Source organism: Miniopterus natalensis, chromosome 19 (genome assembly GCF_054644295.1).
Source record: "Miniopterus natalensis isolate mMinNat1 chromosome 19, mMinNat1.hap1, whole genome shotgun sequence".
NCBI classification, from domain to species: domain Eukaryota; kingdom Metazoa; phylum Chordata; class Mammalia; order Chiroptera; family Miniopteridae; genus Miniopterus; species Miniopterus natalensis.
In genome coordinates, this window is record NC_142099.1 from 13,818,743 (window position 1) to 13,835,252 (window position 16,510).

General features: G+C 41.7%; 1 protein-coding gene and 1 pseudogene across 4 annotated transcripts in view; one reads left to right on the forward strand and one right to left on the reverse strand.

Annotated features, from left to right (window-relative positions):
- The window catches only part of GON4L (gon-4 like), a 43,377-nt gene that overhangs the window by 6,666 nt on the left and 20,201 nt on the right, over window positions 1–16,510 (reverse strand). For 3 of the 4 annotated variants that reach the window (XM_087828256.1, XM_087828257.1, XM_016221484.2), the window contains 11 exons: window positions 15,832–15,935; window positions 13,887–14,085; window positions 13,290–13,376; window positions 12,751–12,919; window positions 10,117–10,261; window positions 8,631–8,781; window positions 5,975–6,091; window positions 3,877–5,589; window positions 3,095–3,353; window positions 2,351–2,535; window positions 1,259–1,456 (listed from right to left, as the gene is read on the reverse strand). In XM_087828256.1, the coding sequence (XP_087684382.1) occupies window positions 1,259–1,456; window positions 2,351–2,535; window positions 3,095–3,353; window positions 3,877–5,589; window positions 5,975–6,091; window positions 8,631–8,781; window positions 10,117–10,261; window positions 12,751–12,919; window positions 13,290–13,376; window positions 13,887–14,085; window positions 15,832–15,935 (3,327 nt within the window). Of the gene's footprint in view, window positions 1–1,258; window positions 1,457–2,350; window positions 2,536–3,094; window positions 3,354–3,876; window positions 5,590–5,974; window positions 6,092–8,630; window positions 8,782–10,116; window positions 10,262–12,750; window positions 12,920–13,289; window positions 13,377–13,886; window positions 14,086–15,831; window positions 15,963–16,510 lie in introns of all 4 variants that reach the window. The other variant, XM_087828258.1, reaches the window with a different exon arrangement.
- Window positions 11,175–12,065, forward strand: LOC107543825 (small ribosomal subunit protein uS5 pseudogene; annotated as a pseudogene).

Genomic DNA, 16,510 nt, shown 5'->3' on the forward strand with positions numbered 1-16,510 from the left:
TCCAAGTTAAAACTGCAATCCTCCCCCGTCCCCCATTTTACCTACTACTCTATTCCCCTTGCCTATACTTTATTTTTCTATAGAGCATTATTACTATAAAGCATTATATACTATATACTATTCCTATCTTTTATAATTTTATAGTATACAGGGTGGGACAAAAGTAGGTTTACAGTTGTTCATATGGAAAATAATACAATTAACAAATAAATAATACAAGAATAAACTGTGTTTTGCATACTCACAACTATAAACCTACTTTTGCCACACCCTGTATATGTATTTACAATAATCTATTTTACTGTTTCTATAATAAATGGGAACATGGGCCCCTTCCCATGCTCCAACCCCCACTCCCACCCTGTGGGAATATAGAGAAGGCCATCTGTAAGTGGACTATGAGAGCTTGGGAGCCTGGCCAGCAACTGACTAAGGCAAAAGAGAAACTGCTTCTAGAGGTGAGCCTGGATTGTAAACAGCTAGCGTTTTGATCTCACACAACTTGTGCATGGACAAGACACCTCCCCCTGCATGCCCTGTTTTGTTTTCTGTACTCTATTATAAAACCTTGTGTTGGGAAAGTCTGGGTGGCGGCTAAACAATAGCATAGACTGGCCGCCCCTGATGCCATCCGTCCACAGTCTGGATGGGACTTGATGGAAAATTTCACAGGTGGCAGCTGGTGTGGCAGTAAACCTCACCAGTTGGCTGCCACCAGTGTGCACTTAAGTCCTAATAATCCTGTGTTTTTCACAGCCAGTCCTCCAGGTTATTTCTTCTGAATCCACAAACAATACCCTGAGGTTTTCTCAGACCTCAGCCCTTTGCATAACACTGTTTATCATCTGACTTTCGCCATGAGAATGTTAACTCCACGAGGGCAAGTATTTTAGTCTTTTATAATTACAATACTCCTAGTACCTAGGACTTTGCCTGACACACAGTAGGCACTCATTAAATATTTGTTCAATGAATGCCTGTTTTACAATGAGGAGCAAGGGGCATATGATTTAACTAAGGTCTTTACTGGCAACTGAAAGTAACCCCTCCCACACACTCCCTCAAGTAACAAAAATGGGAGAATGGAGTTGGGAAGATCATACTTTGAAAAGAAGGAGGCCCTTATCACCTTGTGCTAGGAGAAGGCTATCTGAATGAAAGCAGTCGGGAGACTGGAACAGTGTTAATCAACTCTGTTCAAACCCAATCTTGCTCTGAACCAGGAATCCCAATGTGCTGTCTTTGCCCATCTACTCACTAATCCACAGGCCAGAGCTTGCTCAGGTAACAGGAAAGCAGCAAAGTCCTTTAACAGCTGAGGCCAGTCTTGGAGCAGAATTTGCAGGCTTTTGTAGAGATCCACAGCTGTCTGTCTCTGAGTACTTGACTCAAATTCATAGATAACCTGAAGGAAGTCCTCATACCTGCCAGGGATATGTTGCAGGGCTTCTCGTACCTGTACAGGAAGACTCAATCATCAGTACCCTTTCTTTGGGTTGCAAAAAAAACCAGCAGTACCAAGAATGGATGAGGAGTTGTGTTAGAGAGCTCTAAGAATTGTCCTTCCTCCGACAGGTCCTAAGATCTGACCGTTAATGGAAGACAATGAGCAAGGTCCTTTTCTGGTAGTGGGCAACTGAAAAGCCTTTCTTTTCCAGGGACCACAGCCCTCCCCACAAAAACAGGGAAGCTTTTTTCTAGCTCACAGCCCTAACCTCTCCTTTCTGATTTCAACTCCATATTGAAACAGACAAAGAGTATTCTGTACATATATTTTAGTATGGTATCATCTGAGGGTAAATAATATAAAAGTTAGGATTGTTGGTAAAATATCAGGAGACAAAAAAAAGTTATGACTACTACTACTAGTAGTCCACTTTGCTTGGGGAATAAAGGAACCAGGTGGTTAGCAAAAGAATGGGACAGCTACCCCGGACAACTTTAAGGAACACGTTGGTTCATCTCTCTAAAGATCAAGGTGCTTCCCTGAGATCCACTCTCTAGCAGTATACCAAAGGTCTTCCTCCACAAGCCAAGGACTCATTAAAGGTCCTTATTTTAGCCTACCCAGTGAAGTCACAACCTCTTACTGATGATGGTGGTACCATCTTTCCCCAATTTCTGGGCAACAGAGAGGTGATGCTAAGGTACTAACAATAAATCTGCTTATGACTGAATTGTCTTATGGATCTCTCACACAGATCTTTAGGTAATTCCAGGAGTGTAAAGGCAGAAGCATAGAAGACTGTAGTGGAGAGTGAAAAGCAGACTTCATTTTAAAAACACCCCCCCTTAAAGGAGTAGCCTCACTCAGAGGGAATGGCAGTAATAGGAAGTAGCATTTGCCTACCCTGGTCAGATAAGCCTGGGCAAAGGCCAAATCCTTCTGCTCCCTGAGTGGATCCCGCTCGAGAATGTTCTCATCATACAGCAACAGCAGCTTGGAAGTATCCTTGCTGGCCCGGGCCCGACTGCCCCTCTTATTGCGAGCTCGATGATTGCTCCGGCCCTTTCCAGAAGCTTTGATGCTCTCTCCTTAAGAGTACACGTGAAAAACACGATTTCTTCATCTCTGCAACCCCTGCTCTTCCCATCCCACCACATGCACTCACCCCATGCAAACCCCTTCACTGGTATCGAACAATTCAGGAGAAAAGCTGCTGGGAAAATGGTAAGAGAGGCCTGTCTCTCTCTCTCAAGTCAGCACTATGCAGAGTCAGCAGTCTCAAGAGTGAGTATGGCCTTATGTTGGGCTCTCAAGGGACTATGGCCTGGCAGGGAATAAGCAGGGCTTTCTGAAATAAAGAGCTTTTAGCCCCATGCGTGACAGATGAATTAAGAACCAGTGTAAAAACTTGGATAAACCTGATACAAATCCAGCAGCTGATGAGGGTAAAATTTAAAACTTCTGAGCACCTCTTCTCTGTAAAGGCACCAAGTTAAACATCTCTTTTGGGGAAGGGCAGTTGCAGGGGCGATCCAGAGGAGTTTTTCTGAAAGCCTGCCACCTGGTTTACAAGCTGGCCACTCTGCAATGTCCTTCACACAAGGAGTCCAACTGAGACGTGCCCTCATACAGGCCTGCCAAGCTCACCTGGCGGGGTCCTGCTGGCCGCCTCTGGAGCAGCCTGGGGCGAGGCGCAGGTGGTGGGAGGCTTCTCGGCAGGGTCTCCGGTGGCCTCGTCGGTCATCTCGTCCTCTTTCTGCAGGCTCTCCATTCCTTCTGCTTCTGCTTCCTCCTCCTCCTCCTCTTCAGGCTCGGAGTTCTCCTCCTGAGAGTTCTCCTCCTCAGACTCACCCTCCTGACTGAGGCGCCTTTCAGATGCGAGCCAAGTCAGTTTCTCCATTGTTTCCTGCAACCCCCACCCCCAAAGAGTGTTCATAAGGGCTGGTAATGGCTCACCAAGGGCTGACTTTTTCAAGAGGAAATGAGGTTAATCAATCGGTGTGTGGGTGTGGCAGAGTGTGTGTGTGGAGGGGCAGTTGCCACAACTATCAGAGCGGGGTTCTCTGAGTTGCGGAGTCACAGATGTAGCTGGGAAGGCTGCCTGACAGCAGGAGGGGGAAGAGGATGTGTTTGGAAAGGTCCCCTCTACCCTGAAGATAGTTTTCCTTTGCTATAGTCCACACTTACGATCTATTTTTTAAGCATTTAAATTGTGCTTAGGTGATTCAGTTCAACATTTAAATGCATTTAAGTTAAATATAGTAAGTCAAATTTTACCCTTTCCCTCTCCTCTCACCACAAACCCAAAATTTTACTTCAAAAGTCAAATCAAAATGATTTTAAAAATATCTATAGTGCAGCAAGCAAGCAGGTGATCTATCGATTTTACTGAGTCCACCAAATATTTGAGAACATTCCCTAATTCTCACCTGGAGTTCTGGGACAGAGAGCACGGATTCCTCAGAAGCCGAGGACATCTCATCTTCCTCATCTTGAGTAAGGTCGTCAAAGTCCTCTTCTTCCTCTTCCTCGGGCCCATCCTTCTCTCCCCCAGTTTCTGGCCTAGCTGAGGTCCCTGCTAACTGACCATCAATGCCAAGTAAGTCTTCAGGTTTCCCTGGGGGGCTGCTAAGCACCATTTCAGGGTCAGTGGAGGAGGAAGCATTTTTTGGAAAGTCTCTGCTCACATTTCCTGAATTTCCTCCATCAGAGGGATCTTGAGACGCTGAAGGGGTTTTAGCTAATTGACTTCTCTCCTCCTTTTGTAAGACTGTCTGTTTCTTTGCTTCTCTTGCACCACTTGAGTCCTCACTTGGGAAGCCACTGTCCAATTCCACAGAGTATTCTTCTTTGATTTCATCATGAACAGTCTGCTCCACTGGAGGATCCACTGGGGATCCACTGGAGACTTCCTCCCCAGGATCATTAGGTTCCACCTTGACAATTTTCTCTAGATCTCCAGGAGCGCTTAAAGATTCTTGGAAGCCCTGAGGCAGTGGTTCCACAACTTGCCTCCCCTCCTCTGTTTTCACAACAGTCCAGATATAGGCACTGTTTTCTGACAATTCTTCCTGGCCCACTCTATTTGACGGTAGAGGTCCTGGGCTCTGCTCCTTTTTGGGGAAGACAGTAGCACAGAGAGGAGATAGTTCCTGGGGTTCTAATTTGGGTACCAGTCCTTGAAAGGCATTTTTCCCTTCATCCAAAGGACAACCAATGTCCATGTTCACTTGGGCCTTATCTTCAGAGGTGGACTGTACAGGAAGATTCATAGAGTTGCCGGAAACAATTAAGGGTGGGATGGAAGAGGCCACAATGGGCTGGTTCAATGGACACGGGAAGGAAGTAGGGTTAACCAAGAGTGTGGTGATGGGAAGGGTCTGAGAACTCTGGGCCACAGTTGCATTGACAGGCTGAATCATGTTGCAGCCACTACCAAGGCTCACAACCTTCACAGTGGTGGCAGGAACAGTGAAAATAACAGGTGCAGAGTTGATGAGGGGGACAGACTTCAGACAGAGAGAGGTCTTGGCCCCCTTTCTCTTTGGGCCTCTCCGTTTCACATACGGCTTTCGAAACTTAGAAGGGGCAAGTGAGGGCAGCATTACCTTGGGCACAGGAGCAGAAGAGAGCAGGGTCTGGGGCTCAGACAGAGGGAAGCTGGTCCTGGCCTCAGGGTGTATAGTAGGCAATACTGTTGAGGACTCAAAACTATCACCACCAGTGACCCCCAGTGGAGAGACAGCTGGCACTGTCTGTAAGACAGTGGCTGGCTGGATCGTGTGAGGAATCCGGACCACCATTTTGCTCGGAGGGGCTTCTGACTGAGTTGACCTAGGTGGTATTTTCCCAGAACTGGAGCTAGGCTGGAGAGAGGGACTGGGTCTGATAAGGAGGGGCTTCAGGGCTGATGACCGCTTCTGTCTCCAGCCCCTCCTGGAAAAACAGTTGGCAACTGGCTTCAGTTTCAGGACTACACCCTTAGGCAATAGCAGTGGGTACTGAGTCTCACTCCCCAATTCTGAGCTGCTTTTTCCTAGGTCTGGGTCCGGCTTGATCTCAGTGGTTCCAGTCACATTTCCTACCTCTCTGGCACCATCAGCTATGTGCTGCAGTTCCTCCTGGATGGATGGCAGACTGGCCTATTGGGAACAAGAACACTCTGATCCAGCATATGTCAGAATTTGGTAAAAAAATAAAATAGGATTTTATAGATTTTAAGGACCTTGACAGGACAGTCTCAAGGTAATCTTTTCAAGAAGGACTTTTCTGCAAAATATCAAATTTCTACGAAAACTACATTCCTATTGCATACTTCAGAAACTCTTCTCTGAATTCCCTACAGGAAACTATCAATTTACCCACCTGGAGGGAGGGGAGAGGAGGAAGAGAAGAAGGACGAATGAGGAAGATTTCTTAAGTCTTAGCTCTACAATTAAAGCATTAGAGGTGTAAAGTAGCACTGATGTTTCTGCCAGGTTTTTAGTGACCTTCTGCCTCTGGTCTCCTTTGAGGAGAAGGACTTACCTTTAACCAGAATGGAAGCCGGTGTTCCTCCCTCTCTACAGGTGGCTTCCACTGATGTGGCTGGATCTCTTCACAGCACTTCCCTAATATGGGCAGCTGTTTGGTCTTCTTATAAAACTGAGCATCAAGAAATAAAGCATGAGTTACATTTCTTTCCTAAAGTAAGAGTCCTGGTATCACATAAAGAAGGCATGACTGAACAACAGTATCATCTGCAAGGTTTAACAGGACAAGAGCAGAAAAGTATCCACTGGATAGCCAACTGGAAGATAACTGAAGATCTTTGCAAGGATAATATCCACACATTCACAGGTTAAAAGTTAAGAAAAAACTTACTGTTAAAACATGCAATTTAAACCATCAATTTGTCTTTCTTCCCTCTTGAAACCCCATGAAAACAGAAAGGCATTTTTTAAAGGTAAGAGCCTACAAGGAGAAAGAGAATGAGAGAAAAAGGTAACAGCAACAAAATTTTCAAAGCTAAAAAGCAGATGGATGAATGGTAATTCACATAGAAAAATGAAGAAAACCAAATCCCATGTGGAGGAAAGTTAACGACCAACAAAATTTATGTCAGAGTCAGGCAAAAGGATAAGACACCAGATACTTCTAGAAGTGGAGGAAAAGTTAGAACTAAAAACAGATGAAGATGAAGATTAAATCTGTTGAGGAGGCAGCCAGACCCCCAATACCCTCTCCCATTTGGTGTAGCCAGGTGAAAGCCTCTTCCCTGCCCTGGCAGGAGCATTTCCAGAAATGAAGATCTGTGGTCCGAGGCTATCAGGCATAACTGAGGGTTGGAGTACTATGCTGAATACAGAAATTCCAGCCTTCTTCCTCTCCTGCTTTCCCACCGTGCCTCTGCCATTCACTATTTTATAATATTCAATGAACCAAAAAGGCTATTGGAAATTTAAAATGTGAGAAGAAATAAAGAACTCAACTTGGCATAAGGGTTAGAAGAAAAAGCTGAGTATCCCAGAAAGTACAACATGAAGACAAAGTGATGGGGAAAAAGAAGAAAGACAAGATGAGAGGGCCAGCCTGAGAGGCCTAACATCTGACTACTGGGCGCTGTGGAAAGAATAGGCCAAATGATGGGGAGGAAACCATCCATACATAATTCGAGAAAGCTTCCCAATACTAAAACACGAGTTTCCTGACTAAGGTTTACCAAGTGTCTCACATAATTAATGAAAGTAGACCCATACTAAGGAATACTACCATGAAATTTCAAAACAGTAAAGAAGAGGGAAAATCCTACATACTGCCATAGAGGGGGCAAAAACAGGTATCACACAAAGATTCAAGAGTCAAAACAGCATCAAATTTCTAAATCGACAGCACTAGAAACCAGAAGAAAATGGAGCACTAAAGGAGGAGAGTAGAAAAATATTTTTAAACATTTTATTTTGAATAATTATAGATTCACAAGAAATTACAAAAATAGTACAGAGAGGTCTTATGTACCCTTTACCTAGTTTCCCCCAATGGTAAGATCTTATGTTACATTGTAACAAAAGTTAAGGAAGTAAAGCAAAAAAGATGTGGGATTCAGGAAATAAGAGGATCTAACATAAGAGTGGGGTGGGGGGGGAATGCCCAGCATGATGGTAAAGATAAAGCCCAAGAAGACATTACTGCAGCAAGCTGAAAAAGCAACCCATTTAGAGTGGAATAGCATCAGTTCAGGAAAAGAGTTCTTCAGGAAGATGAAAATGATAGCACACCTAAAATGTTTGGACACACTGACAGATTTATAAAACTGAAGTAAGCTTTAGTGTTGAACTGGTAATAAATACATACTAAAACCAAGCACCACTCACCCCACCAAAATGCAATTATTAACTCCAGGAGAAACAAAATGTTCAGTAGGAGCAGCAAAGTAATCATGATAAACTACAAGCTCAGCTGTGAGGAGCATTTACATAGTACTTATAATGTAAACCCTGAATATCATCTAATCAAAACTGTGATATAATTATAGTAAGAAAACAGGAAGACACAAGATACACGTGTTTATAGCAAGACTACAGGAGTGCAGAGAAAGCGAAGACTTCATCCTTCAGAGTTTAAAGTCTCGTAAGTAAGGCCTAAATCCAAAACATCAAGTGGTTGCAATTATAAGCACGTTATCTAGACATGAAGGTGAACGCACCCCCCAAAAAACCACGGTTAGCAGGATATAGGGAGAAAGATACTGTTTTTCATAACGAACTTCATGTAACTATTTGACTCTTAAAACCATTTAAATTATGCACTTGCCTCTTTAAAGTATATCCTTTACAATTTTGATGTAAATATCTGAATACAAAGTGTTAAACAGAAAGAAAAAGTGGAGTGCTGTTCGCCCTTCTTTTCAAAAGGTTAGAGTAAAAGAGAAAATTAATGGCTAGAGGGAAACATGAATTCAAGAATTATTTTAAGACTTAACAATTTTATTTTAGGAGAAATAATATCTATAACAGAGAAAGAAGATGATACTCCAGAGGAAAATATAGATCAATGTACCTGTAAAGGCAAGAGGGTGATTAATCTAGTACAAAGGTGTAAGGAATTTGCTGTGGATAACATATCCCTCTCTTCGTCAAGACTAAGGAAAAAAGAATGGTTGCTTATAAGAGGTTCCCAGGTGGATTGTGCAGGAAATACTTACTTTGAAGATGTTGTCAGGAGCTCTGTTCATGCTGCGGTTCTTGATTCTCACTGTCAGTTGGTGGGCAGTCTTGCAAGTTAGAAGGTACTTGCTGATTAGAGGCTTAGGAAACTCAGTCCCTTCAAAGTGCTTCAGTCCTAACACTAACAAACTGAGAACAAACAATGACATGAAATCTTACTTCACAGTCCATTCTTCTAAAAAGCCTCCCCAGACTAACTCCACATTTTACAATCCAATTTTTCTACATCCAATTCTTGTGTAAGTTAATAGCTACTAACGGAAAATTCAGATATTTACTAAGTGCAAATAAGTATTATGAATAAGAATCAGGAGTTCACAATCAGGCGGGAAGGGGAAAACCTAAGTATAAATCACTAATAAATGTCAGGTCATGTTAGCTTTCATACTTTGTATTCCTCTGAAGTTCATATTCAAAGAAAGGAGGATGGATCTAATAAAACAAGTATAAAATGAACAATGGGCACCATGTTAGGCATATGAAATCAATACCAACACTACCTTCCATCATAACATAATCTATTATGGTTACCTATGCACATACTTACTGATGGCAATGGGGCAATGCATATAAAAAACCATAAAATATGTTCATAACCTTTATTGAATAATCTCACTCTTGGGTATTTACCTAAAGGCATACACTGCAAAGATTTTTAAAAGTGCTATGTACAGCCCAGCTGGAGTGGCTCAGTTGGTTGAGCGTTGTCCTGTGCACCAAAAGATTGCCAGTTCGATTCAGGACAGGGCACATACCTGGATTGCGGGTTCAATCCCATCAGGGCATGTATGGAAGGCAACTGGCAACCAATTGATGTTTCTCTATCACATCAATGTGGTTTTTTTCTCTCTCTCTCCAAGCATGTCCTCAGATCATTAAGAAAAAAGCTCTATGTACAAAGATCCTTGGTGAAGCCTCACTCACAACTGCAAAACAGCAAAGTGGGAAAGTAGCAAATAAAAGAAATATCACAGGGCCGTTAAATACTGCTTTAAAAGACAATATACAGAAACAACGCAAAAGGACAATGTTACAGCAAATAGAGAAACAATTTCAAAACAATGTTAGATTTTAAAAAAGCAAAAAAATATATATATTTAAATTGCCAATAATTATGAGAAAAATCATTATCTTGGAGTGGTTAGAATAGTGGATAAAAAAATTTTTTCCTCTGGAAAATTTCCTCTAATAGTACATATTACAAGATTGTTTTTTTACAATAAACAAAAGACAAAATACAATTTAAAATGTTTGAAAAATGTGCATGTCATTCCCCAAAAAGAATAGTATTTGGCAATGCTGAAACAAGCACAAACTATAGAACCTTATACCCAACAACGTTGCGTTTATTTACCTACTGTATGCATGTCTTATACATGCCTGATTTCCCTATGCTCCACAATAAAAAGGAATTAGACCTTCTCTCTGGGATATTTTGTGCTAACCCCCACAATAAACCCTTACTTGTCCTCAGCCTTAGTGAATGAATTCTTATCCTGGGGATTCTTTGCCTTCAGAGAACACACTGGAAGTAGCTCTGGATACATGAAAACCTTGCTTGTGGCCAGGATCCAAGCCACTTGCTTTGGCAAACAGGGAAATTTACAGGCTGTAAGAAAAAAAAAAAAAATCCCTAATAAGTTAAATTCTAGAACAAAGAGGGCTTCACAAAAACTTCTGAATGCAGTTTTGCATTTACATAGAACTGCCCCTACCTAACTTGATGCCCTCCCAACCCATACAACCTTCCCCACAAAAGTTTCCACAAGTTTCTAAGCCTAACATACACCTCCCGGGAGTCCTATTCAATGTCATTAAAAGTTGCTTTTCTTATTATTTTCTATGTGGAACACTTAACACACTAAGTAACATAAACACTTAGAAAGTACCTAGTAATAATACCTCGCACACAGTGTATGCTCAAAATATTTTTACCTCCTTCCCCCTTTAAATCCTTGAAAGATAAGTGAGCTTCAACATGCTTTCTTTCAGGATAAGATTCCAAGTTCTTAATGTCCCTCACAAATCTGGTATTCCAAATTTATTTCATTCTTACTTAATTTTCATTAAGTTCTCCCAGATTTCTCCTGAGGCTGGGAATTAAAAAAATCATAAAGGGAATGACAATACAGTCTCATTCATTTGTTTTGCAGTCTAAGCCTCTCAATTCCCGGCACTTCTGCCTTTCCAGAGGTAAGTACTACTGTAGCCATACTTCTCCTTAAGTGTTTTTATAGCACCGGAAGAAAAACAAAGGACACTACATGTGTATGTTATTACTGTAGTTTGGTGTTAAATTAAGTTTTCAGTACCAACATACAGCTAATAAAGTAGGTTGAGATCAGTGCCTATGACCTAATACACTTAAATTCAACTATATTCAACTTACTTTAAGAGTCAGGGATTTAAAATCAAATCTGAAAACAAACCCAAATCCAGAGCAAACCACAATTAATTTGCCAAACCAGGAAACAAATCAGAAGCAACTATTTATAAAGTGTATGGGTGTTGATTCTTTTCAAATGGCAGCTGACACTGGTGCTGTGGGAGGGCCCGGAGGCCCCTGGGGGCCCTGGAATGGGTGGCCACAATGGCTTCTGTGGAGGATTTGGCAGTGGCATCCAGGACCAAGGTCACGGCCAGGGTCAAGGTCAGGGCCGGGGCCAGGCTGGGGCAGAGGCCATGGAGTTCAGAGAGGCAAGGCCGAGAAAAAGGAGTGGACCCCCATCACCAACCTGGGACGCCTGGTCAGGGACATGAAGACCAAGTCCCTGGATGAGATCTATCTCTTCTCCCTGCCCTCAAGGAATCTGAGCTCACTGATTTTTTTCTGGGGGCTTTCAGCAAGGACAAAGTTTTGAAGATCATGCCTGTGCAAAATCAGACACGTGCTGGCCAGAGGACCCAGCTCAAGGTGTTTGTTGCCACTGGGGACTACAAAGGACATATTGGTCTGGGTGTTAAGTACTCAAAGGTAGTAGTCATTGTCATCCATGGGGCCATCATAGCGGCCAAGCTCTCTAATGTCCTGGTGAGGATACTGGGGGAACAAGAATGGCAAGCCCCATATCATCCCTTGCAAAGTGACTGGCTGCTGTGGCTCTGTGCTGGTGCACCTCATCCCCACCACCAGGGGCAATAGCATTGTCTCAGCCCATGCCCAGGAAGCTGCTGCTGATGGCCAGGAATCGACAACTGCTACACCTCAGCCAGGAGCTGCACTGCCACCCTAAGCAACTTCTCCAAGGCCACCTTTGATTCCATCTCTAAGACCTACAACTATCTCACTCTCAATCTCTGAAAAGAGACTGTGTTCACCAAGTTTAACTATCAGCAATTCACTGACCATCTTGTAAAGACCCACACCAGTTTCTGTGTAGAGGACCCAGGCTCTAGATGTGGCTACCACATAATTTTATACAAGAAAAATAAAGGAATTAAGCCAGTAAAAAAATTAAAAGTTTTTTAAAAAGTATATGAGTGTCTAACTACTATACTGTATACCTGAAACCAACACAAAGTAATACTGCAAGTAAACTATAATTGAAAAATAAAAAATAAAGCAGCAAATATTTAGTTTAAGGGAAGAGCAAGTATTTTCTCAAAAAATACTAAAATAATGCAAATTTCTTTAAAATATTAAACATGGCAAACGGATATTTCTACTCTGTGCCCTGTCCCAAATCAACATTCATTCAAAATGGAGATACCACTACAATCGTTATAGGAAAGAAAATGATCCTAATAAAGGACAGAGTAAAACCTAAACATGACCCATCTTTACCGCTTGACTTCCATCTTTCCCAGATCTGTCTGTTTTGATGTCACTCCTAAAGCTTATCCTCATATCTAAGTCCAATTCTTAGCAATGAGTCCTAAATCTCTACCCCTCATAAACTTGTCTACCTACTCCATCCCTTACTTAAGCCCAAATATACCATGTAATTCTAGAACTTAATGAGTACAAGGGAGGCTAAAAGAGTAAAGGAAGAAATTACAAATACCCTGTTTCCTCCATCCCTAGGAGATTATCTATGGGATAAGACTCTCACTTCTCATTGCAGGTAAAAACTTGAAGTGGACACATCTGTTCCCTACCCGTCTTGACAGTTTTACGAGGACTCCAGTCAATGCTGACATGTGTGTTGAAATCTTCAATGAGCTTCATGGCTCCCATCAGGTTACAGGGTTGGAACAAGGTCTGAAACTTGGGGTTGAACTGATGGTGAAGGGCAATGGAGCTTTGAGCAAAGGTTCCCAGCTCTTCCTGGGAAAACAGGACATAGGAGATTCAAGTTCCAGACAACTATTACCAATAGCCCTTAGCCTCTGTGTGAGAAACTATCCTTCCTCTTACAGGATAAAAACAGGTAAAAATCATCCTAAAGTCTTCCATAATTAACATTACCTCTTTAAGACTGCAAGTCAAAGCAATATCCTTACAAACATTGAATACACTCTGTCCTTTCATGAAAATCAGTGGTTTATGTTCTCTCAGCAAACACAGGAAGCCATAGGAATAGCTACCAAAACATGCAGCAGAGAAGAAATGGGTGAATATCTGTGAGAAATGACTTGCCAAGCTAACTATATACTCAAGTCTTTATTTATAGAGTTAGGGATATCTGGAACCTTACAAGAAATATCCTGGTAGTACTGGCCTCCGAGTTGAGATTGGGGTTGGAGGTGGAGAGAAGGTGAATTTGCGTCAAGAGCTGAACATGCTGAGGAGGGAAAGAAAATAATAAAGTGACATGTTATGATGTCATTTCAGGAACCCAGAAGATCTTACCAAGATATTTGCAACTTTAGTATATACCTTTTGCTTTCTGGAGAGACTATGAGAACAATACAGTATCTTGGTATGAATTTCGCAGATATGTTCCCCTTGAGCAAAATGATAGGAAATTTAACCCCAAACCAGAAAAACTGAGGCTAGAAAGAAGAAAAAACTACTCTGGCAATGAGGCTGTTAAATTCAGAATAGATTACTAAGGATTCTTTGAAATCTATAATTCTGAATATTATCAGGGTCCTTATATGCATTCTTGCCTGAACTATAATGATTCATGAACATAAGTTTTCAAGGATCCAGCTGATGGGAAGATCCTGTGGTCTTATGGTTTCAAAGAGTGTCAAGACACCTATTTCTGACTTTTACAAAGCTGCTAACTTTTGGCTTCAGGTCAAGCCATGGAATGACCCAATTTTAACATTACGAAGAAGAATCTTACCTGCTGCATCTGCTGCTGGAGCCTCTTCCTCTGTGCTGGGTCTAGAATCAGAGTCTGAGGAACTTTCTCACTCTGGGGCTTAACCTTCTCTACTTCCTGCTGCTGTCTGGCTGAAGATTTCTTCAACTTCAGTTGTTCAAGTAGCTCCTTCATTGTACGATGTTGCTCATTTAGCAAGTTGGCTAGTGGTTCCTCAAACCTATCCCCAATAGGGAGATAACTGCATTTGAACAACACATCCATCTACTGGTAATTCCTCAATCCCATGTTAACCAAGCAAAACTCGTAGTTTAGCCAAATCTTTTCCCAAAGTTGTTAATACAGATTCAAATAAGATGGTTCTGAATTGTAATCCCTCCCCATTTTTCTACAATTGGTCCTCTAAGTAATATACAAATAAAAGGGAAATTAAATAAAAATCTAAGAGCAGAGAAAATCAGGATAACAAAGCAGTCAAGGAGCTAATGGAAACTCATCATTCTAGTATCATACTGATATCCACACTAATCTGGGACTTGTTCTTAACAGCCTCTACTGAGAACTGAAAACACTTGATTATGTGCACGACTAGCAGCATAACAGAAGAACAGACACATGAGAAAAAGTAGTAATGCAAAAACAGGCTGCACCTGATTTTAATAAGTATTTCTTGGATAGCTGGTAAGGGGAGCACAGATAACTCACCTTCCCCATGATATTTTATTGAATCAAGATTAAATCAGGTTTGCAATTCCAACTGAAAGAGAAGCCGCAGCAGCCCAAACAGATCAACTGAACACTAGAAGGTAACTGAATCTGAACAAGGATTTTAAAGTAGCTATATAATTCCCAAATTTAAAATATTTATTTACAGAGTTGATTAGTGGAACTGAAATAGGTTTACAGATCAAATCCTATTTTATAACAAGTTCCCAGGAGGAATGGTTCCATTCTGCTGGACCAGAATTTTATTATATACCTTTTGCTTTACGACTTGAAGTGGGTCAAATACACTCTTAGAAATCTTGAAAATGTTCTCTTAAAAAAAGTACGTACATGAGGTGATAAGACGTGTTAATTAAATCAATGGGGGAAAGCCTTTCACAATCTATATCTGTATCAAACTATCACATTGTACGCTTTCAATATCTTACAACTTTGTCAATAACACCTCAATAAAGCTAAAAGGGGAAATCCTGAGATATTTGTTATAGTTACATTATGATATTTATTGTAATGGAGTATTACTAATATTTCTAGCTTTTATACACTGGTTAGTATACCTTGTCTTTTTCACTAGGTTGCAAGTTCCCTGAAAGTCTAGCTTTCAGCTGGATCCCAAGCTCTCTAGTTAGGTAATGCTGTTTGGTTAAAACACAGGACTGTGGATCTCTTAGCTTTGCTTTGTTCCACTCATGGAATAAACCACACCCTGGCCCCTGCTTCTACTCAGAATGGGGTACAACAAAGTACAGATAGATCATGCAAACCCATCACAAAACCAGGAGGAAAAGTTAAGGCCTCTACTTCCTGGGTGGGGCAACGGAAGTGCCAATTTTATGCGAAGAGGGCAGTACATATATTTTAGACTCGGGCTCAATTAATGCCTAGGTGATTAACAAAGTTTCATTAACATTTACCAGATGTTAATGGCAAATGAAGAGAACAAAAGGGACATGCTGGGTACAACAATCTGGGGTAGTTTTTGTGGCTGGCCACATAGAGTCCTACATACCTCTCCAGCACTGCTCACCTGGAGAAGCTGCTGTGGATGCCAGCTACTGTTTTATCTCCCTTCCCAAACAGATACAGCTTGGTCTATAGCTGCACTGCCCCATTGTAAGGAGACTTATTCACTAGACACCTAACACTCCCCTAGGGATGGGGAATTAACAGAAATTTCTGGAAATCTTTACAGAATATACTTTTTCTCCATTCTAAGTTTCAAGGTCTTTGTCAGGCTTACCGTAGGGCTTGGGGAGTATTAAAGTTAGGTCGAGGCTCAGCCACACGTTCCTCCTCCTCTGGGCCGTCATCCTCCATGTTGGGAAACCCCATCTCATCTTGGAACTGAGGAGAAGGAAAAGAGGGGTTTTCCTGGGGAACAGGCACATGAAAGTCAGTGCAGCAGGGAGAAGGGGAAGTCAACACTACAGTTCACAGGACTTTAATAGTGCTGGCACCCAGAAAGAACTTCATCAGAATAGTCTTCTCACTTCAGGGCTTCCACAGTCCTGCAAATGGGATGAACTAGACTATTAACTCAGGAAAAAAATCTCTCAACTGGTGAACCTGTAATGCTAAGGACGGAGCATGGATAACTCACAATGATCATAAGTATCTTTCAAGGGACAAATTTATGAGAAAGTTAACTGTGCTTAGAATAATCTAAAACTAGTTTGCAATCTTTAAGGATGCACAAAATGACAGATGGGAAGGCCATCCAAAGTTTGCAAGGGAAGTTTACTAAGAATTATCTACATATAGACAAGTTTATTAGTTAGCAAAATTCTCTGCCATTATATTCTCTCCTGGGTGGACTAAAGGGCGTATTGGCTTTGTCTGAACACCATTCTGGAGGCAGGTAGACCTAGGACCAAAGGACAGAGCTTGCTGAAGAATCCACTTTTATCATTCAGAATGCT